Source organism: Augochlora pura, chromosome 2 (genome assembly GCF_028453695.1).
Source record: "Augochlora pura isolate Apur16 chromosome 2, APUR_v2.2.1, whole genome shotgun sequence".
NCBI classification, from domain to species: domain Eukaryota; kingdom Metazoa; phylum Arthropoda; class Insecta; order Hymenoptera; family Halictidae; genus Augochlora; species Augochlora pura.
In genome coordinates this window covers 11659698-11682320 of record NC_135773.1, presented here as the reverse complement: position 1 = coordinate 11682320, position 22623 = coordinate 11659698, and the positions used below count along the sequence as shown (strand labels likewise).

The 22623-nt window shown below is 29.4% G+C and overlaps 3 protein-coding genes across 10 annotated transcripts; 1 reads left to right on the top strand and 2 right to left on the bottom strand.

Moving 5' to 3' along the window:
- Positions 1-43: 43 nt before the first annotated feature.
- Polybromo (protein polybromo) lies at positions 44-10948 on the bottom strand. Of its 7 annotated transcripts, none has more exons than XM_078187109.1 (27): positions 10621-10945; positions 10054-10168; positions 9735-9980; positions 9516-9644; positions 9258-9437; positions 8729-9173; positions 8535-8647; positions 8360-8458; positions 8214-8276; positions 7905-8057; positions 7669-7836; positions 7395-7561; positions 6990-7284; positions 5883-6088; positions 5436-5775; positions 4768-5352; positions 4496-4653; positions 4243-4415; positions 3962-4134; positions 3766-3837; positions 2661-2849; positions 2300-2422; positions 1583-1826; positions 1359-1509; positions 1235-1284; positions 1037-1154; positions 44-794 (listed from the first exon to the last, which is right to left on the bottom strand). In XM_078187109.1, the coding sequence occupies exons 2-27, from the start codon at positions 10156-10158 to the stop codon at positions 578-580; spliced, it is 4962 nt and encodes a 1653-aa protein (XP_078043235.1). In that variant the 5' UTR covers positions 10159-10168; positions 10621-10945; the 3' UTR covers positions 44-577. The 7 variants fall into 7 exon arrangements, with proteins under 7 accessions (XP_078043235.1, XP_078043226.1, XP_078043217.1 ...); XM_078187100.1 differs by having other exon boundaries at positions 10787-10945; XM_078187091.1 differs by having other exon boundaries at positions 10054-10945.
- Positions 10949-13005: 2057 nt separating this feature from the next.
- Positions 13006-15098, top strand: LOC144474195 (cytochrome c oxidase subunit 4 isoform 1, mitochondrial). Of its 2 annotated transcripts, none has more exons than XM_078188842.1 (4): positions 13006-13027; positions 13637-13848; positions 14142-14334; positions 14878-15098. In XM_078188842.1, the coding sequence occupies exons 1-4, from the start codon at positions 13021-13023 to the stop codon at positions 14982-14984; spliced, it is 519 nt and encodes a 172-aa protein (XP_078044968.1). In that variant the 5' UTR covers positions 13006-13020; the 3' UTR covers positions 14985-15098. The 2 variants fall into 2 exon arrangements, with proteins under 2 accessions (XP_078044968.1, XP_078044978.1); XM_078188852.1 differs by having other exon boundaries at positions 13012-13139.
- Positions 15099-15552: 454 nt separating this feature from the next.
- LOC144478341 (terminal nucleotidyltransferase 4B) lies at positions 15553-22060 on the bottom strand. The gene is made up of 8 exons (XM_078196142.1): positions 21506-22060; positions 20007-20177; positions 19360-19717; positions 19003-19149; positions 18446-18639; positions 18207-18360; positions 17961-18099; positions 15553-17897 (listed from the first exon to the last, which is right to left on the bottom strand). Exons 1-8 carry the CDS (start codon positions 21862-21864, stop codon positions 17701-17703), a joined length of 1719 nt encoding a protein of 572 aa, XP_078052268.1. The 5' UTR covers positions 21865-22060; the 3' UTR covers positions 15553-17700.
- Between the last annotated feature and the right edge of the window lie 563 nt (positions 22061-22623).

The window sequence follows — 22623 nt, the reverse complement described above, 5'->3', positions numbered from 1 at the left end:
TCTCTACTTCAGATTATTTCTTTTAGAGTGAATCAGTTTATATTTACATTACAGGTCTATATTATAGTATGAATACAGGAATTGTCAAGTCACACTTTTATAATACGCGATACACAAAATACAAAATTTGTTATGAAATGTTAAAATTAAAAATAGCGAAGTATGTACAAAATGGCGATTCTTATAATAGTAACATTGTCAATCTACTTCTAACAGATCCATAAACAATATATCGAAAATAATGCTTATAGCATTTTCACTTAGTGAAAACTGTAACTTAAAAGAAATAAAAGTTGTTTTGTAAATACTTTTCAGATCCGAATCTTTCAGTGTCACACTCGTTGTCAGAGTTCTAATTTCATTACAGTTCAGAAATTACTAACCGAGTGTATTACAATTAAGTTCTATTTCAAATACTACTTCAAATTGTAAAATAAAAAGAAAATAGTCTAAAAATATAAATATACTGAAATTCAAATAATAATCGTCAGTCTTTCATCTAGCATCGACGGACCTGAAAATAGTAATTTAAGGTAGCATCGAATATTAAAGATTATAGATCTTAACGAATTATAAACTATAAAGTTTTATTGATGGCTAACACATCTCGCATCATCATGTTCCTTAGTGTCCATAAGGCGTTCACCACATTCCCGTGGTTGCCTACGCCGTTGCCTAGCCATTCAGCTGGTAACTTTGTTACATCAGGAATTTGTGTATTATCAGGATTAGCATTCATCTGTTTATCCCAATTTGATATGTACCGGTTTTCTACGTTTAATGCTTCGATATATCTATAAATTAAATAAAGAATTTAATTTTAAATATGTTTATTAACCCGGGATTACACATGTGCGGTACTTATGAACGTTCAATGAAACGAGTATTATTTACTAATTAAAATATACAAAAATTTGATAATGATAGGACTCTATTAGATCTCCACGTGAGTACTCCTGTTACTAGACTTTCACGTGGGTAATTCCGGGTTAATTACGATAAATGTATGATATATCAATATTAACAATTTTCTTACCGTAGATAGGCATCTGAATGTAATACGCGGCTTGGTCTTGGAGGAACAGCAACAAACATTGGTTCTGGCTGTTTAGCCACGGGCATATTGCTCGTTTGTGTTGCAGCTGCCGATGTTTCTATACATAAAATTATGCATAATAATGCAAATGTCGCACTCTTTATAAATAGAAATAGACAATTAGTACAAATTAATTACCAGTCTCCATTGGCGGTAATATCGTTGGACCTTTCGAGGCCATATAATTTCTGCAAGTGAAAATTGAAATTAAAATAAAGTTTTGAAACCTAAAAAATATAGTATGATAATTTTAATGACATACTTGCTTCTTTCCGACGGAGGTATTATACGTCCATTCGATTTAAGGATATGCACCTCTTTAACGTGCCTTGCAAGTCTTTGTACACTTGGAAAAGGGGGTACAGATTTTTTCGTACGACCACAACCGCGCCACTGGCATTGGAATTCCACATCTATAGAAAAATAAATATTAAATCTTGCAGAAATAAAATAGTGTTTAACGCTAAAAGTATTAAAATTACATACCACTAGCGGCATTAACAAAAGATGACTGCACATGTCCATTCTGTTCAGCAATACAATGATCAATACAATCAGTCATATCTTCAAATTGCCAGTCACAATTGTCCCAGCAACATTCGTATACTACATCTTGTATAGAATTAGTGCCTACTGAAACAGATGTTCCTTTTAGTTGTCCTCCGTCTTCATTCATTTTAATTGCTCTTTCTTCCCATGCTTGCTTTTCTCCTGCTGGCAACTTCCTCCACTGAAATAAAAAAGACTCATATTTATGTTATTCTTTATGTGACATTTTAATACTCTATACAAGTCCATTTTTCAAACCTTTTTCTTAGTAGAGCATGGAAAAATGATTAATGAAACTGTTTTCTATTGGATTTCTATTTATGGCTACCATTAAATTTATATTCTATTAACGGTATATGAAAATAATGATAATATGTAATGAAATATACATTCTATTATTGACTTGAATACATAATTAATAGCAATATTAACAGATTTTTACGTGTAATATGTGAATGGTAACCTTTATAAAAATTAAATATATTTAAAGGAAAGACATAGCATGTTGTATTTTTCTCTTGTTGATAGCTTTTGAAAAATAAGTTTCATAAGTTTTTGTGATACAATTGAAAAATATAATTTACACATTGTCCTTCCTTAATAGATATATCCTTATTGTAAACTAAAAATCAACAGTCAAAAATAAATAAATACCTCGTTGCCAACAATTCTGCTAATCTCCCCAAAGGATGATTCAGGATTGTTTTGTGTAATCTGCGTTCGCATTTTACTCGAATACAAAATATAGCCCGTAACTAATTTCTTACCCGCCGTTTTCTAAACAGAAGAAAACACAAATTATAATGTCACTGTCTCATGAACAAGTCTTGACATTTATACCTTTAAAGGTAAGACATCTAATTGTTGTTCTAATGTATAGATAATAAACGGTGTAAAATTGAAAAATGAAAAATAGAAGTATGCTGGCATATTTCTCTAAACAAAAATAAAATGAAATAAATAAAAATGTACATGTAAATCAATTGTAAACAAATAATGTCACGATAAGTCCTACCTTCTTGGTTGACACAGGTGTTTGGGTATTGGAGAGCACCGGTTGAGCTTCTGCAGATCCAACGGACGGTGGACCACCAGCGTCCATGCTGTCCTCCCCAACTCCTACTCCTACTCCTACTCCCACTCCTAATCCTACTCCCATGCCTAGCACATCGGGTTCCAGCTTCGGTAATAATGGTGATGCCTCCTATACCATTTATGTTATGTTACGTTTATTATCCGTTACCGAATGTAATGTCATGAATAGTTTTGGAATATTTTCTATCAGTACAACGATCTTATATGAATACTATTTGCTACGTGAATCTTCTCTGATCAGAAATACTGCAGTGTCCATGACTATAATATTAATGGCATAAACTCTAATTTTTATATAACACGCGATACACTTTGCACAACGTTCACAATAGTTTGGTGTCAAATCACAAATGTTTTAGGCTAATAAAATCGTATGCTTTCTTATGTTTCAACCTAACACCATAGGTGTATCCTAAGAACTTGAATATGTTCGAGTATTAGTACTGTATGCATTCCGGTCAAAGCAAATTACTTTACTTTTATATTACTTGGGTTAGAATTACATGGAAGCGAGACTATTTGGTGGTGAACTATGTGAACATATGTATATATGCTGTAGATATACTTACAGTATATCTACATATGCACTAGATAAACCCAACAGGTGCTCTGAATTTAGACTTGATGAAAAGTAATTTCTATGTATGTTATACATCTTATGTAAACACTACAATAGAAATTGTACTATTTAGTGTTATACGTATATGTATATATCTTAAATATGTTTGTGTGCATGTGTATATATGTGTATGTGTGTGTGCGTAAAAAAAGATATAAAATAAAATAAACAGAAAAAAATGAATATGCCGGCATAGAATGAGAAACATGCTCAGATACAAGATCTTATGAGATTTTTATCACACGCAAATCGTACTCATGTGTAAAACATATGTTCCTAACTTATTTAATTTGATAACACCTTCGCAACATTTATAATGATCATACGAACTTGCGTATGATTTTAAAGGAACATGCATAATTTCTGTATCACTATTAGAACAAAAATGTCTATGACAAGAAATTACCATTTCAAATTGAGTTGAACTAGGAGTAACAGGCTTGACTTGATTTTGCGTCTGAGCCACATCGCCTGGGACCTACAACACACATGTCACATGCAAAGCAATATATTCAGTTAGTTGCATACTAATGTATAGGCTACTTATTGTTATCATATTGTTGCATGTAAAATAAGTTAATATACTTAAATTGTTTACACACTTTAGCAGGGTTGATAGGCCTTCGGAAGAAGTATATTTCATCTTCTGTTACTGCTGTGTTGTGATTGAATTTTTTTAAACCCTCCTGTCCTAACTTCTTCATGAGGCTTTTACTTTCGTCGTATAATGATTCACAAATATATACATCATCTTCTGGAATTTCTGTAGGTCTGCCTACAAACACATATACACTTTAGTATATCAAATTATTGTAAAATATATATTTTTTATTTTTGACCTAAATCTACATATTTTTTGTTTAATAATTTTTCAAGTACTTACTACAAATATATTCTCCATAGTCGAGAACTGCGCATTTTCCAACAATAGCTACAATAGGATGGGTTCCATCGACAGTAGACAAGAAAAGTTCTTGTTTATAAAATAATTTTGTGGGTGTATGTGGCACTTCTGCAGGCATTAACAACCATGGGCCTTTAAAATAACATTTTCCGCTGAAAATGAAATAGGTGATATATAAAAGTGAAGTAATAATTATACAGCATTATACTAGATAATATATTATAGATCTTACTCTTTAGTCGACCATATAGCATCAACCTGTGCAATTTGCTGTCTACCTCCATCTGTTGCTACATAAACAAAATCTCCTGTTTTTACAGAACCCGCACACGTATTGTATTGTTCGTAGTAAGTATTTTCTGTATCCTCCGAATTATATAATATTACATTCTATAGAAAATAGTAAAATAAGTAAATTTTGTAATACATAATAATTAAAGTTTACATTACGCTACAGTACGTAACTGTAGTATCTTCAAATAGTGTCATTAATATGAAACTTACAGGTCGTTCTTTTTCTGTTAACTTTTCACCTTCTTCTAACTCTGCGATCTCTTCTTTATGTTTCTCTAATCTTTCTTTGTATACTGATATTACCCGTTTTGGTTCTAATGGTTTCTCTCTTGATACAAGTTTTAAATGATCTGGATCAAAATTCCAGACTTTGATTTTTTTAAAAGCTCGCGCTTTTGTAGAATATCGTGATTCACATACATAAACATCTTTCTCTAAGAAACCTTCTGGTTGCATTCTAAAATAATCTTTTACACTTAGAACACAACACCGGCCGGCTACTTTAGCTAGTGGTACAGCTACATGAGCATCACTTTTAAATAATTCTTTGTCAAGAAATTTTCTTGAGGCTACATGGTAGGTTTCACTTGGTCTATAAAATAAATTGCCATACAACATTTGTTGTCCTTCTGCATTTGTCCATAAACGTTCTATAAGAACTACACTATATTCCATGCCACGTTCTGTAGGTTCTATATATGCGAAATCTCCAGCTCTATAAACTTCTTGATTAAAACTCATTGAACCTCCATTGTCACTATTAGTTCCTTCAGTGTTAGTATTTGTTTCCGAATCCTATATAAAATAAAAAACAAATATATCAGATTAACCTTCTTCATTTAGTTGATTTAGTTAGTCTATGACAAAATATTACATACTTTTGTCTCATTTCCATCACAACTTTCTTCTTCGTTAGGTAATGCTAATTCTTGTTGTTGTTTCACCCGTTTTAATTCTGCAACCTGAGCAGAAAGATCAAGTAGCGTATAATTAAGGGCTGGTGAATGTAATAAATCTCCACCACGAGTTACTTCATCCCGCGTACGCAAGAAAAATGCTTGTAACTCTACACTATCTTCAAAAGGTTGAGAATCTGTACGTGACAACCTTCTGGCTCTTTCCAAACATGTAAATACATCTTCCTGAAATCGATCTAGTCGTTTGTAAACTCCACGGTCTAATCTCCTCTTAATTAAGTCCAACGATAATCCTCGTACTCTGTTATTTAAAGTCAATAAAAGATTGTTAAAACTAACTTTATAATAAAAAATATAATTTGTAACAAAATAAATATAACGTCATATTATTTAGTCATCATAACATACTTTTTTCCATCTACAATATCGTGTTCTGGAAGTTCTGCCATAGAGTCTGAATAACACCTTCCTTCTTCATCTTGATGGTTATATAGAGCAGTGAAAATGGTTGCCAGTATTTCTTGAATTGCAGCTGATACATCCGGTACACTTTCTTCATCTTCGCTTAATTGTAACTTTGTTTGCAAGACTAATCGTTGCAAAATTAATGCATCCTAAAACATTATTTCACCTGATTGAAAGCTATGTTTCACAATTATCAGTGGTATTAAAGTTTTCATCTTTCATAAAAATTAGTGTTATTGTGTAATATTTTGAAAAGGATGAAGTAATTCTTTACTTCTGTTTCATTCTTCTTGCACTTTTTCGATAACCGTTGATCTACTTCCTTGTCTCTCATTAAACGAATAAAACAAGGTCGTACTTTTAATGGCTTATTCACAGAAATACAATTTTCTTGATTATTAACATTCCCTGGTTCAGACATGCTGTGCAATAGTGCATACACATAAAACTTGTAAAGAAATTACAACATTTATAAGGATTACACAGTCACAACATTTACAGACATCTAATAAGCAATTTTCGTGTATTTAAATTGCAATTATTAATTTGATAAAACTGCATATCCACATTATTTATGTTATTATATTTATTCATAAATAAAAATCAATCATTATTCTATAAAATTCTTATATGAAATAGTATGAAACGACAAAGATAAGAAGGCAGCTAACTTCACGTAACCTCAAAAATCATGACCGTAAACAGATCAAGCTTTCCATGTTTTAGCGCGAAATTTCAATTGCACTTCAAACATACACTTTCCACGGAAAATAACACTTGTTAGTAATTCTTTAATCAAGTAATAACTTTTCTTTACACTTAACATTTTCTTATCAAAGAATGGAAAGAACATTAATTATTGTTATCATTCTTAATCCATCCAATAATAATAAATAACTTATTAAAGTATTTGATTAAAAATGATTATATCTAGTTTTTCACTAAGTGGAACATCACTTCCTGTTTTCATTACTTTCATTGTAAACAATGCTGTGAGAATTCTTTTTTTTTACTAAACATAAACATGCATGCGTATATTATTATACAAACCTTGTATATTTGAGAATCAGGTTCATTATATTTGCAAGCATTATCAAACATCAATATAAAATCGGACACAAGTTCATCTAAATTTTCGTATCCATTATTTTTCAATGTAGATGCTATTTTTTCCATGTTCATTGGTTGTTTGATGACTTCATAATAATCAGGATACTCATTTTTGTTTGGTAACTTCATAAAAATTAAGGATAACTGCCTTCCTTTGGCATCATGATAATCTTTTATGGTATCATACATGGTTTTTAACTTTTGTAAGTGCAGCGGTATAACCTTTTTTGGTCTTCTACAAACAATAAGATATTAATATAAATGTAGCTTTTAATAAACGTATATATACTTATAATGTTGAGTATTGTATTATGTATTAAATAGTATTTTTTATGATTTACATACCCAACATTTCTAGTTGGTGTGGACGCACTTGACTTTGTTGGCTTAGGTGTTTCTGGTAATGGACCTAATTCTTTTACTTTATCCATCAAAACTTTTTCCAATGTATTTGCATCTTCATATATTAAGGAACCTTCTTCATTGTATTGGCGGCAATTATTAAACATTAACTGTAAATAAGAAAATAATAATATAATAAAATTGAAGATAAAATTAAGTAGGATACAGTAAATATAAAACATATTTTGTTTTTCTAGTAATTAAATATAATATGTACCTTGAAATCCTGTATTAACTCATTTTCGCTTTGATATTTTTCTGCTTTAATATTAGCTTCAATAGCTAACATATCAATGGGTTCTGCTATTACTTGATAATAATCAGGATATAATTTTTTAGAAGGTTTTTCCATAAACATTAACATCGGTTGTCGACCATCTTCACACTGTAATGCAGTAACTTCCTTTATATTATTAAGTTTGTATTTCAATTATTCAAGTTGGAATTACTTACAACGTATTCTATCACACATTTAACTAATGCATACAATCTTTTCTTCAATGGTATATTGTCTTTATATTTTCCACGAGTTAATAGATTCGAAGCACGCTTAATAAGTTTTGGTTGATGGGAACTGTTTTCAAATTCGCTATCAGAGTCCGAGTCCTATTAAAGTAACATACGTGTGAATATGTGTGCATTGGTATATACTTTAAAAAGACAGTTTGTTATTAGATATTTCGAAAATGAAAACCGTAAATAAATAGCATTTATACTTGAAAATGTTTAAAACAAGGTATTCTTTTCCAGTAAAATATTTACCTGATCAAATTCTAAAAGTTCTTGTACTTTTTCTTGCATTATTTTTTGCAATTTTACAGCACTCTAAAAGATCACACAATTTAATTTATATAAATGAATCATAAGTATCAAATACACATAATTTTTAAACAGTTAATGTTTCTTACCTTATATAATCTAGATGTATGAATATTATATTTTTTCGCATTTTCAAACATAATATTCATATCTCCAGCTACTTCACTAACTGTACCATATTCACCTTTCTGTAAGAGATTAAAAAATAATATCAAATTAATTAACTATTAATTGGTTTTTTAACTTGTGAATTTTAGTAATTACCTTTATTTTTGTACGGATTTGTAATAAAGAAATAGGATTTTTAATCGTTTTATAGTAATCAGGATACAATCTTTTTGATGGAAGTTTCCAGAAATATTCACTCATTCTAACTCCTGAATAATGAAAGAAATTTAATTAATATTTTATATATGAAACGAAACATTACGGTAGTATAATTAAATATTTTTGAATACCTTGATTGTTTGGTGCTGTTCGAATAGTTTGGAATAGTTGCCATTGTGGATTGTCTGCTTCTTCAGTTTCTGCAGACTCCTCTTCTTCATCGTCACTTTCTTCATCTTCATCTGGTAGTGCTGCAGTTTGCGCTATTAAGGATTGTGCCATAGTGCGACTACCTCTTTTACTCCGTGTCGATGGGGCAGTTGTTGCAATCTTTGGAATACTACTACTTAATCCAATATCCTGTTTTCTTGCTGCTGCAGTAATGATCTTCTTTAACAGTTTAGCATCTTTGTAAATTTGAGATCCAGGTTCATTAAATTGACAAGCATTACGACACATGAGCATTAAATCTTTTTCCATATCTGAGATACTGCTATATGCTCCTTCTTGAATTTTTCTTGCCACCGTTTTTAAGTCTACTGGTGTCTCTATTACATCATAATACTCAGGATATAACTGTAAATGCAATAGTATTTGTTCAATATATTAGTCTGAAACAGTAATGCAGTATAAGATATTGCTGAAAATAATATATTTAACCTTTTTAGATGGTTTAAGCTGAAACATTGTATGTAATGGCCTATTGTTATCAGCTGGATCTGTTGCTGTCATAACAGCTGCAAATAAATCTTCAAAAAGTTGTATTGTCTCTTCATCTGGATTTGTAGAACTTTCAGATGTATCTTCTGCATCTTCTTGTTTCGTTGCAACTTTTCGAGCCTATGTAATTGACTTCACATTAACTTCAAATTCATTAAATAATACAATGTCATAACAATAGTATATATATATACTTACCAATCTTGCTACTTTTAATATAAGTTTTCCTTTAGGTTCTGGATCTTCATATTCTTCTGTAATACGATTCTTTGTATTTATACATAGTTCCCAAAGTTCTGTAGCATCCTTATACTCAGGAGATGTACGCTATAATTATACATATATTGTTACATATTATAATCTCAAATTTGTCATGCTTCATATATTTTCTAAATTTAATAATTTATGTAGTATTACCATATAAAAAGCTTTTGCATTATTAACCATAAGTTGAATATCAGCTGCTAAGTCATCCATATCTCTATATTCATCAGTTTTTAGTTTTTGTTGAACCTTTAGCAGGTCTATAGGATTTGTTACAACTTCATAATAACCTGGTTCTTGTCTGCGTTTAGGCACACGTATAAATGCATCACATAATAATGTTCCATCTTCCTTTTTTTGATTACGTAGCACATCATACAATTGTTGGCACAGGTCACTCTAAATAAATGTAGATATTAAATATAATATTATTTTTATAGAAAATGATGTTTTACCATATATAATAACTTACAGGATCTAATTTTTTTCTCCTCTTTGTTGGTTCAGGTGGTATATCGTCACCATCATCTTCCGTACCTCGACTTGCAACTGAAGATGTTCTACGACGCTTGTTCATCTTGAATTATCTTAAAAAATATAAGAAATAATCATATGCACAAACACAAACAACACCAACGTCCTGCATTAACACTAAGCTACTACATTATAATGCCAAATCTAAGTCATAGTGTCACTGTATACAGAAAAAGTCTTTGACTACATGTTATGCTTGAACAATATAATTACATCACTTGAAGTACACAAAACTGGAGCACAATCGAGAAACTTACGAACGGAATTTCATACACAGAATATAAATTTACTAAATATGTTACTTCACAAAGAAATTCCTTTGCGTACGTATTAGGTATGAAAGTAATCGAGATACACAACTGCAGTTAAGAAAATTTCGCCGCCATGATATGTCGCCACTGTGCTTTAAAATGCAGAAATGTATAACGTTTTAATTTTCCGGTGTAACATTTCACTGGAGTTGGCTGTAAATTGCAACTAGAAGTAAAAGTTGTAATACACCCACATTTCAACAATCCTCGGACAAATATTGTCAAAGTTTATGATAAATCGTTGTCTAACTAAAATTTACCGCCATATCAAAACCTCACTGCATCTTTGAACTCGTTCCTCTATAGCTACAATTATACTGCTCTCAAAGCACTAGCATTATCGTACTTTGAAATCCTCACCTGCCGTTAAAATTTGTACAAAAAGTTTTTTAATAATATAGAACATGTAAAATAAAAGCGTTATAAATATTGAACGCTTTTCATCTGCAACGCACGATGACACACGACTTGGCTAACGCCATGCCGTAAGCCGTAAGCAACCGCGGGTTTATAATCACACGAACTGTACGAACCTACGGCCAGAAATAGAGGCTGCTTCATGTGTCTTTTCATGTATAAATTCTCTCAATCGGTATGGAAAATTTCAAGCATTTTGTAAAGATTTAGAGCAACATATGTATGCTCATTCATTCAAGTTTTTCAAAACTGATGTTTAAATATCGAAGAATCTTTAAGAACGCATGAATAATACTTATTTTAGAGCATGTGTATTAGAATAACACTTTCGAAAATATTTACAAATAATTGATAAAATATAATTTTAAACAAATATTTAAAAAACTTATTACAAATCTTAAAAATTATAAACATGATTATAAATAGATTTATATGGTTATGAACGTTTCTTCTATTTAATTGATAACAAAAGATACTGCATAATTATATTTTGATATAAAACAATTTGTGAGTCATATATATTCTTTTATTAATTTTGTATTTCTTCAAGTTAATACTCCATACGATCGTCAATCTAGCGAAGTACGATATGCATGTACCTTAATCGAATAACGTATAATTTCATTACTTAATAAATAGAAATTGAAAAAATATTACCTTCCAATGATACGCTTGGAAATGTAAGAATATGGTAAATAATTTAATAACATTATTCTGTGATAGATATTTGAAATGAAATTAAAAATTTGTATGTATTTAATTTTGTAATATTAAGTATACTCAAATGCTTTTGTTACTGCCCACGGTTATTTGAATTACAATTGTATTGTCATTATCGATACTTTATATTTCGATATTCTACATAATACATTATGTGTAGTATCACTGTACATATATGAAACTTACCCATATGTGTACAGTAATCTCTCATTCAAGATCCATGTCCGGAGACAACGAGGCTCTTGAATTAAGAGAATGCAGCGAATTGCTGTGCACTTGATTGGTTAACGATTCACAGCTAAGCAGTGCTGCCCTCGTGGTAAATGATAAAGAGGGTAAATAGCGAGTAAACAAGACAGCACGACATCAGAAAATCACATGCGAAACGAGTCACACCGATAATCAATGTAGCTTGTTTCACTTTACCGTGCTTGTGGACCCACTCTTTTCGCGCATCCGTACATCTGGCGGTCGGTTTGAAACACGCGGCGCGATATTGGACTTGTATTTTTCGCCTCATAGGATTCTCGACCACATTTTTCAGCGAATTTGCGAACGATGCTCATTGTACATCGAAACAGTATTCCACATCTTTGATTCTATCAGTTATTTTCACTAACAAATTAAATGGCATGAACAAACGGAACAAATATTAAGAAGCCAGAAATAATAAATTTATGGATGAAAGAAATTCGATTTAATAATCCACATCATCAAAGTCAGTAGTGGGGAGTTACTCTCAGTTACCTGTTCAGCGAAGTGTCACTGTTTAGTCAGTTGTTGCGTGCTCGCCAATGGAAGTAGTTGTGTTCTAGGGGGTCCTCTTCCAAAGGTGTTCTGACCCAAAACGGACCTCCATAGACCATTACTGACCTTTGAGCCACTCTTCTGGTCAGTATTGGACATTCACACATTACCTTGTCAATGGTGATGGGTGGTGGTATACTGCAAGAAAATCATAATCGCTTGGGATTTTCAGTCGAGGGATATCATCGTACGAAAACGCCACAACCGCTGATGGATGTGCAATACTTTACTTTACTTTAGCTTACCTGTTCAACTTGTCGAAATATTGCCTAAAACCATATACATATATTCGACATATATCTCAATGTGCATTGAGCATCGTTCATAAATTTACTGACAAATATGATTGATAATTCTACGAGGTGAGAAGTACAACTCGAATATCACGCCGCGTGTTTCAAATGGAGCGCCAGACGTACGGATGCGCGAAAAGAGTGAGACTACAAGCAGAGTAAAGTGAGACAGCTTCAGTTTTTAGCCGTATTGACACTCATACATAGAGCTCGCTGGATTCATTCTGTCTTGTTTTATCATTTCCCATTCTCTGTTTAAAGTAACTGCGTGGAGATGGATGCGCAGTAGATTGGTGGGGATGAGGAAGTTCTTGAATTGAGAGAAGGAGAGACTCTTGAAGGGAGAGACGACTGTACATGCATGGTATGTAGATATGTATATGTAATTCGTGAATACAACTACACGTCAAACTGTGATCTAACCCTAGTCGTAGCCATTTTAACTTCACTAGTTTAAGGGAGTTCATTCCGAACATGTAAGTTTTCATACGTTATACAATCCTGTGATAGTTATACTAGTTGACAGTAAACATTATCTTTTTCTTCATGTTGTAAAATATTTTTCTTATTATATTCATATATACCTTGTACTTACTTTTCAAATAGTTTTTTAAAACTCATATTCTGTTAGGTAACCACTCGACGTACTTGATAAACGGTACGCAATATTGCCTGGAAACTGAATTTCTTGTACAATATAAGTTAATATTTTAATGACATATTAATGAAATAAATTTTTATTCTAAAAATATTTTAATAATTTGTGAGTTAGTGGTTTAATATTTTTGGTTAAATAAATTTAGTTGAAGTATGATTTCAGTGAAAAAAACGTAATGTGAAATAGAAGGACATGTTTAATTGTATAAATAAGTAAAAGTTATGAATTAAACACATAATAATACAAAATAATAGTGAAAGCCCTATAATAGGGCTAAAAATTAAATAATATTTTAACAACTTTATATTATTTTAGTAACAATGGCTAGCAAACTGCTTATTTCATGTTTGCGACAAAACATTCCAAAACATACCCGTGGAATGTCAGGAGTTGCTTTCTACTTCCCGGACAAAATTGGCAATAGAGATGTAGTAGGCCATGGACCTAATGGAGCAGAAGAATACATTGACCGTCTTGATTGTCCGATGCCAGCTATTCGTTTCAAAGCAAATACTCCAGAAATTATGGTATAATAACAACTTTTATAATTATTAACAATAGATTTAAAAAATAAAAGATAGTATATACAACGTTTATCATAGAATATCAAAGAAAGTATTAATAGAAACACTTTTTGCCTTAATATATACATCAATATGTATTTTCTTATCTTGGCTATGTAACAGAATTGTTTTACCAAAGTTACATGTAAATATCGTTTTTAATCATGGGTGTATAAATGTTTTCACATACCTCTGTTTAAAAGTAAAAAATTTATTTTTCAACATATATTTAATGAGAAACATCATTCTTTATATAGGCATTAAGAGAAAAAGAAAAAGGAGATTGGAAAAAATTATCTATTCAAGAGAAGAAATCATTATATCGTGCAAGCTTCTGTCAAACAATTACAGAAATCAGTGCACCCACAGGAATATGGAAAGCAGAGGTGGCACTTGCACTGTTAGGAGTAACCTTTAGTATTTGGTTGTTCTATTTCTTAAAAGTATTTGGTAAGTATATCAAAGAAACAACATATTTGAAAAAGAGTTTATCAAATGACCTAGAATGTTTGTACACTTTTCTTAGGATGATTAGGTTTAGTACTTAGTATTTGAACATTTTTTTTGCTTGCTAGGAATTATATCTGGAAAATATTGATTATCGGAACATATACAGCAGAAATTATAATAAAAAATCTTTTGAAACTAAATTAAAAAAGTTGAAATCACTATTTACACTCTTTATTTTATTTAATAAATTATTTAATAGAAACAATATTTATAAACAAAGACTACATAAAATTAACATTCTAAAAATGACATTTATCAAAATAACAAATTCATATAAAAAGAAAATATGCATTATGGAAAAGAATATCATTTCAATAACTACAATTCATTTGAATGATTAAGGAAATTGAAATGATAATAAAACATATTGCTTTTGGAGCTAAGGAAACTGTACAAGCTATTCACAGCATCTGATAAATTGAAAGATTTTCTACTTTTATGTATTCTATAGCAGAATTATGAGTATTTTATAACATTTTACAGCTTATCCACCATTACCAGTAACATTTGATGAAGAACACAGATTAGCTCAGCTGGAACGTATGCAACTACTTGAAGTCAATCCTATTAGTGGAATTAGTTCAAAATAATTTATATCATTTTTAACCGACACATAGTTAAAAATAATGTAACATGATGTAACACTTATTTGAAAACTAATACTTATACAAAATTAATATAAATGAATAAAGTGTTACTGTTGACATTTGTATTTTTTTATATGCAGTGTAACCAGCCTAACTCAAATACCTTGATATCTCCTTTTTTTAAAATATTACAATAATTAACAGATAACATTATTTTAAGTGAGAAAATCAAATTTTCAAGAGAAATTTTAACAACTTAAATAATTCGTCTGATTTTGCAACCAATTTTTGCTGTGAAGAATAATTCAGTAAACGTTTATAAGAATATGTATTTCTACTGCACCAATATAAGAGAATCCATTAGAACTCCATTTACTAAGCATAAATGTATATTAGAAGAGAAATTAAACATTTATTATAGATCGAGTACCATATAAAAACACATGTAATAAATATTGATATTATACTTTCGAAACAAATATTTTTTTTACTAAGAGTTTATTTTATTATCACAAAAAAATAGAATATTTTACATGTTCAACTCAAGAAAGATATTCTACATAATAACACATCTTTACTTTGTGTTTCCTTGTTATTGCTCCATTTTAGTTATAACTGAACTTCATGTATTAGACTTTTGTAGAGACTTATGCTTATATTGAACATATTTAAATTTATGTTTTAAAAAATTATAAATAACATTTTTTTATATTTGGCTGTTTATTGCAAACTAAAATTTAATATTACATTATTATAACATAGTATCAAAAAGAATGACAATAACACGAAGAAACCTGTTATCACTGTTTATTCAAATTATCCGTAGTTATACATTTGTTTCAATTATATCAAGATACAGACAACACACAAACCGCAGTTCCTTTATGAAAATTTACGTAAGATTAATTCCAATTAAAAAGTTAATATTTATTTTCAGATATTATAAATTCGATTCGAATAATAACATAAAAATATAAGAAATTAATTGGATACCTCTAAAAATGTAAGATCGACATTTTAGTGTTTACAGCATACATACATCATATATACGTAGGTATATGTATGTTGCAATAAGCAATTGACATTCTAATTATAAAATAGAATCACGGCTTATAATGCTATTCATAGATAACGTTGCCTCCAATATTATACAGAATACTGCACAAATATTGTATTATCAAGGAAATTGAATGTCAATAGTGTATTTTTTATTTCTCTACTCAAATTTTATAAGAAAGTACTTGAATCATATAAATCTGTATTAACATAAAATGCAATAAGGATAAAGATTCTAAAGTTGTAAAAATTTGTTCATTTTCATATCTGAAGAACAAAAATCTATTTGAAAAACGGAATGTAATTTTTAATTAATTAAATATGAGATACTTGCGTCATACAACATTTAGAGTTATCAGTGATATCAAGGCCTTTCTACGTATTGTCACATACAAAATTTTTGAAATGTTGCTCAGTTTTTAAAGAGTAATATAGAACATGTTGTAAATGCAATATCGGATTCATGCATTGAATTCACTTGACATTCGATCATGACATGTATTTGATAATATATACTACTATTTGATAATACAAAAATAATGTATCATTATTCAGGGGATACTAAAAATTACAAACTAGTGTTACGAAATCAGCAATACTGTATAAAAAGTAAAGCATTATGCACAATTACGACTTCAAAGAACACAGTGTAAAAATCTAAAATGTATTATTTCTTTCAGCAATGAGTTAGTATTTTCAAAAATATTTTTATTCAAAATTTGTTTATCACCAGCACACGAACTTATAACTTAACTAAAACATTTTCACAACAGTACTGGACTTACATATTACAGAAAAAAAATAGATAATTTTCACATATCCATGGATATAGCCATGACTTTAAATGATAACATATTGTAACAAATACTATTTTAGGTATGTATAAAATAAAGAAAAATTTAGTAGGTAACTCTTAGACTTATTTTTCTATGTTTGATAATGTATATTACAATATTTACAATCGGTAAATCTCAATATCATCAATTTTTCTGTCACCCCTTTGTTATAAGAATATAGTTCCATATAGAAAACTAAGTCTTTATCATCATTATTAGAGCTTGCATTGTAGTTTCATGAAATCTTTAAGAAAACTGCACTGTAAATGATCTTTATATATGTATATATGTATATATGTATATATATATATATATATATATATATATATATACATATATATCGTTCATATTATATAAATGTATTGCAATAGGTTTTATCAATGGTTATGATAAAACTATTGCTATTTAAAGATGGCAATAAGCTTGTGACTTTGTAAACAATATTTAATAAAATACGACATGTTTCTTTAATGTTTCTTTTTTTCTTGTAATATGTGCAGTAATGCGAAAAAAGTAAAATTAAACCAATCTATATTACAATTCTGTACGTCTTTGGTATGTTAACTTTCGTACAGAACACAACAAATATTTGTGATGCAATGAAGAATTCAATTATATTTAGATCAATTTCTTGACCCTATAAGAAAAAACCGCAGAGTTAATAAACTCTTTATCGTTATAAACACTGAGCCCCTCTGTACACAAAAGTGGAAAGGTTAATTCAATTGTGGTATGAAAGTTAATCAATGTCTTTTCACCACACGATTATGATATTGAGCTCGCTACTTAAATGACAAACAAAGTCCAACATTATTTTGCACGTTTCATCACCGTACACAGTCTCCAGTACCACCACGCGGTGTAATGCACTGTTTTTTTCGTTTTACAGTCTGTGGTCTCGAACTTGGACTGTGACTATTGTTGTTACTTCCATTACTATGTAAAGAATGTTTTGCTTTACTTTGTCCACTTATATTATTGTTTATTGCACGATGATAATTTCCTCTAGAGCTGTGGAGGTTACCTATGGCACATAAATATTTATATATTCACAAAGTAAATATATTTTTTATTAAATTAAGCTTACCATGAGAAGTTCCCTTGAATGGTTTTTTCCATTGTGACTGATGATGAGTATGTTGATTATTATATATATGTTTTTCTTTACTTCTATCTTCTCCCTTCCCTCCAGTATTTGGAGAGTTACCTCGACTACATTCAGAATCCTTCCAAAATAAAATACAAATTATTGTTTAGTGTACATTAAAGTTATGATTGTAATAAAATAAAATTATAATATCATATTATGTGAAAGTAAAATTGAATACTGTACTGTATCACTTGCTGGAGCAGATAGTGTAGATGCATCGGATCCTGTTGAACTTGATAATGAGTCTACCTCACTTAAAGGTAGTGGGAATGTTTCTTTAATCCACTTACGATATTCTATTACTTCATCCGTCACACGAATTATTCTTCCTAGTATACTGTAGAATTTATGTTTAGTGAACATTTAAATGAATTTTATGATAGTAAACAGTATATACAATTTTAATGTCTAGATAATCTTACCTTACTTTATTCGCATCATTGACTAAAATATTTAAAGGGCTAACTGCTTGCGAAAGGACATAATAAGCCCAATCAAATGCATCTTTTACATATAGTGCGCCATAACTACTACGGCCAATATCGTTACCAGGCGTAAGTGGATCTTCTATACACAATAAAGAAGGTCGATGGCCATCTATCATATCACGTTGAACCTATAAATATTGTAGAAACTATTTATAATTTCTAGTTATGACGCAACTAACAAATTTACATATTAAAAGATTATACTAGTTAAATTTTTACAATCACATATAATCATAATCTGAGACAAAGAAATGATTTTGTAGCTCCTTATATTATAATTACTAAGGAATTCAATATCATTTGAATTATCGTTCATACTGTCATCTTTAAATATCATACCTTTTACAAGATATTCTTAAAGATTTTGTGCAGAAGACTTAAAATTTCTTACTTTTATTGAAGTAATAATTTATAGGTGATTATTTATATTATTTTAACTAATTACACAGCATTTTCTATACAATCACTTAAATTGTAAAAACATACATTACCTCTTCCTTAGATATGTAAGTACCACCATCTTTAACACGAATCCCTGTCTTAACATAATTAAATTTTCTACCATATAATTCCAAAAATTCTATTAATAGTACCCCAAGATTAGCATTTGAACAGTAAGCATTTTGTCTGGGATGTAACTGAAACGAAAATTTTTCAAGATGGTAGGAAGATAAATTTTTCAAGATGCCAGAAAGATAAATTTTTAATTTCTGATAGAATTAATTATATTTTATCAATCAATGATCAGCATATTAAATTTATAACATATATCTTTCTACATTTACAGTTATTTTTAATGGACTGTTGTTCCAACATTGTAAACTTAAAGAAATAGAATAGAAACATACCTGTAAAAAACTGATAGTCATAAGTATTAAACTGTATGAAGAAATTCCACCAGTAAAAACTTCATTCAGGTCTCTTTGTAACAAGAATTGTTTTAATACCATAACTAGTTTCTCCAGCACAGGATACTGCTTCTTGAAAGAATTAATCAATTCTGCAGATTTGACACCATTATTCATATTAAAACTGATATCTACTTTAATTTCAGTTTCTTTATCAGTTAACTTGACAATTGGAACACTAGCTTTATCCAAAACTTTAATAGATGATGGTTCAGCAATATTTTGATCCAGTAAAGCACGTTCCAAAGTACGTAATGGAAGATCATTCCACATTCCTATTACTACTAAATCTATATCACTGAAAGAAAAAATTAGTTGTGTGTAATTATACTGTTTAAAAATATATAAAATCTACTAAATAAATAATATTTCTTACATTATAAAACAATAAATATTCAATTATACGTATAGCTTTTAATCAGATATAGGCATATTATGATCTTACAAAATTAACTTGTATTAATAATATTATAATAAATATTTTCATGAATTACTGCATATCAAATTAATTTAAAACAAATCATATATTTGTCATGTATATATATTACTAAATACGTTTTGTTTTAAATATGTACAATGATACGTACCTTGTAGGTAAATATAAACCAGTGCGAAAGCTGCCAAATACTTCAACCTTAGATTCTGGCCAGAGATCATAAATTACTTGTTCTATCCTTTTGACAACACGCATTCGTAAGTTATGTTCTTCATTAGATGGACACATATAAGCAAAAAAGTCTTCAATTTCTTCATGCAACCTAAACATTGAAAAATTAGTAAACAAATAATCATAGCATTTAATTGTGTTAATTATAGAAATGTTGATTATTATTTTAATTACATGTAATAAATAATAATTAAAATTGTACACTACCTTCATGTAAAAAATATAATATACATATGTACTCAGGAATATTTGATCATATATTTGATAAAGAAGGTTCATAGTTCTTTCTAATGCAAAAAGAAACAGAAAAATATTTGAACTTAGACAATAAAAAATAATAAATCTATTGAAATAAATATGGTGAAAAAATTATGACAAAACAATATAAGATGTTGATTATTTTTTTCATCACATTAACTGTAAATACTATAAACAAGCAATTATTTTTTAGCATCATTTTGCATATGTATATTATTATTAATAAAAAATACTAATGAAATATATAAAATAAGCAATACAATTAAAGTGAGTCTACAAGCATTATATTTCCAAGCATAACAACTTCTAAACAACAATTAGATCAATAAAATTAATTACTTCCTTTAATTTGCTATAAATATTTATAAATCTAAATGATTAGAACCTGAGATGAATCACAAAAATTAAGACACATCATTTATTATAATTCGAAATATATTACTGAGATAATAAATATAGTAATTACTTTTTAAAACGAATAGTTGGAGAAATACGTATTTTTATTTTTTAGTTAAAATTTGAAATATTAAGATATACATATTCATTAATGGAAAAATATTTATTATACATAAATAACACCAAAGAAATTACTAATGTTATATAAGCATAATATAAAATATACTTATGTTTCTTAGAAAGGACGTATAATTTGCAAAAAGTCATAAAGAATTTAGTATTACAAAATTGTTATTGTTAGTAGTCAGTATTCAGAAATATTAATTGATTACATTGATTAAATTTTGTAAAGCAGTAAATTAAATTTTTTAATATAATACAATGGTAACGATGTCAGCTTCAAAATAATTTGAAATATTGTAAATAAAAACATAAATAATTATATTACATAAACGTACACGTGCGTGTATAAAATCATTACTTCGTTCAACATTAAAATTTGAAAGATTTTGCATGAATGTTGAGCGAAGTATTAGTCTAAATGATTACAAGACAAATTGTATTGTTCACATTTTAGAAAAGGAATATGATTTCATATTCACAACGCTACTAATTACAAATGAACTCTACTAGGTATACCCTATTTGTAAACGAGCGTGCAAGACACATAACCTTAGCTATGCCCATATGGAAGAATTACGCAGAACACGACAGTATCGTTTCGAATAGGCAAATAACAATCCAGCATTCACTAAGAATACTCACCCAATAACTCCTTTTGAATAATGTTTGTTGGGCATACGCCACGGGCAGCCTCCGTATTCGCCAACTAAGGCATCGTAATTGTAGTTCATGCCGTAGGTGCTAGCACGATTATCACCTTTCCTACGCGATGGATTATAATAGTTATTGCCAGTGTGATGTTGCATGCGGTCCCCCGTACGAAAATTAAGAGAATCCAAAGCTATGAAGTCTTGCTGAAGCTTCATTCCCATCACATTCGAAGATGAATCGTTCTTCAGCGTTAAGATATCAAGACCTTTCTCAGCTTCCCAAATGTGTAACCACAAATCCTTAGCGGGGCCGAACTGCTCCGGTTGATACCAACCGATAGTCGGATCCATTAAATAGTTCTCGATTCCGTATCTCCCGATTAATGGTCCTTGTGCACTACACTACAATTCCAATCTTAATTCAACTTTAATTGAAAAATTGTCTGATTTATTGTAACCTGCGAACACTATGAAATTCATATATACGATCAATGAATAACAGCATTTTAGAAGGAACTTCGTTCGCTGCTATACGATTATGTAGTGTGGCAACGCCTCTCAGATTTCACTACCAGAGGGCTGCCATCCAGCAGATAATTCTCGTAAGTTCTTGAACAACACCAAATTTTTAAAAATCCATGAAATAACACTTGTATATCGAAAATCATTTTATTGTTAAAACAATATATAAAAATGTCGATAGAGGAATTTACTCAGATGAATTCACTAGTTCTCGTAAATAGAATTGTACTCAATATATATACAAATGTACTGTGAAGTATTTTATATTAAAAACTGCTATGTACGTGCAGTTATTCATTTGAATTCTATTGTAGCTTATATTTTACGCCTTAAATACATTAAACAGTAAAAAGAATGTTAATAGAAATTTTCTAAACAAACTAAAATTTAATTATTTAAAATTTATTAATGAATGCTGGGAGCAATCTGAGGACAAATTTGCAGACAAAAAGTATTTTAAATTCTCGCTATAAGATTTGCTACACTCGTGTTTAGAAATTACAAATCATACATACAGTATAGATTTAATAATGAATAATCTTATACTTTTCAAATATGAAAGATAATTACGAGCTTCTTACGATTTGG

Bases quoted from the DNA above. Each gene is read 5' to 3' on its own strand.
- Polybromo (XM_078187091.1), bottom strand. From the start codon at position 10,158: ATGAACAAGCGTCGTAGAACATCTTCAGTTGCAAGTCGAGGTACGGAA. The intron at 9,645-9,734 runs GTAATACTACAT...GTATAATTATAG, and splicing joins ATGCAAAAGCTTTTTATATG to CGTACATCTCCTGAGTATAA. The intron at 3,838-3,961 runs GTGTGTAAACAA...TGTGTGTTGTAG, and splicing joins GGCCTATCAACCCTGCTAAA to GTCCCAGGCGATGTGGCTCA.
- LOC144474195 (XM_078188842.1), top strand. The intron at 13,849-14,141 runs GTATAATAACAA...TTCTTTATATAG, and splicing joins CAAATACTCCAGAAATTATG to GCATTAAGAGAAAAAGAAAA. The intron at 14,335-14,877 runs GTAAGTATATCA...AACATTTTACAG, and splicing joins CTATTTCTTAAAAGTATTTG to CTTATCCACCATTACCAGTA.
- LOC144478341 (XM_078196142.1), bottom strand. From the start codon at position 21,864: ATGGATCCGACTATCGGTTGGTATCAACCGGAGCAGTTCGGCCCCGCT. The intron at 20,178-21,505 runs GTGAGTATTCTT...TTCAATGTTTAG, and splicing joins TATTCAAAAGGAGTTATTGG to GTTGCATGAAGAAATTGAAG. The intron at 18,640-19,002 runs GTAATGTATGTT...CAATATTTATAG, and splicing joins CTTACATATCTAAGGAAGAG to GTTCAACGTGATATGATAGA.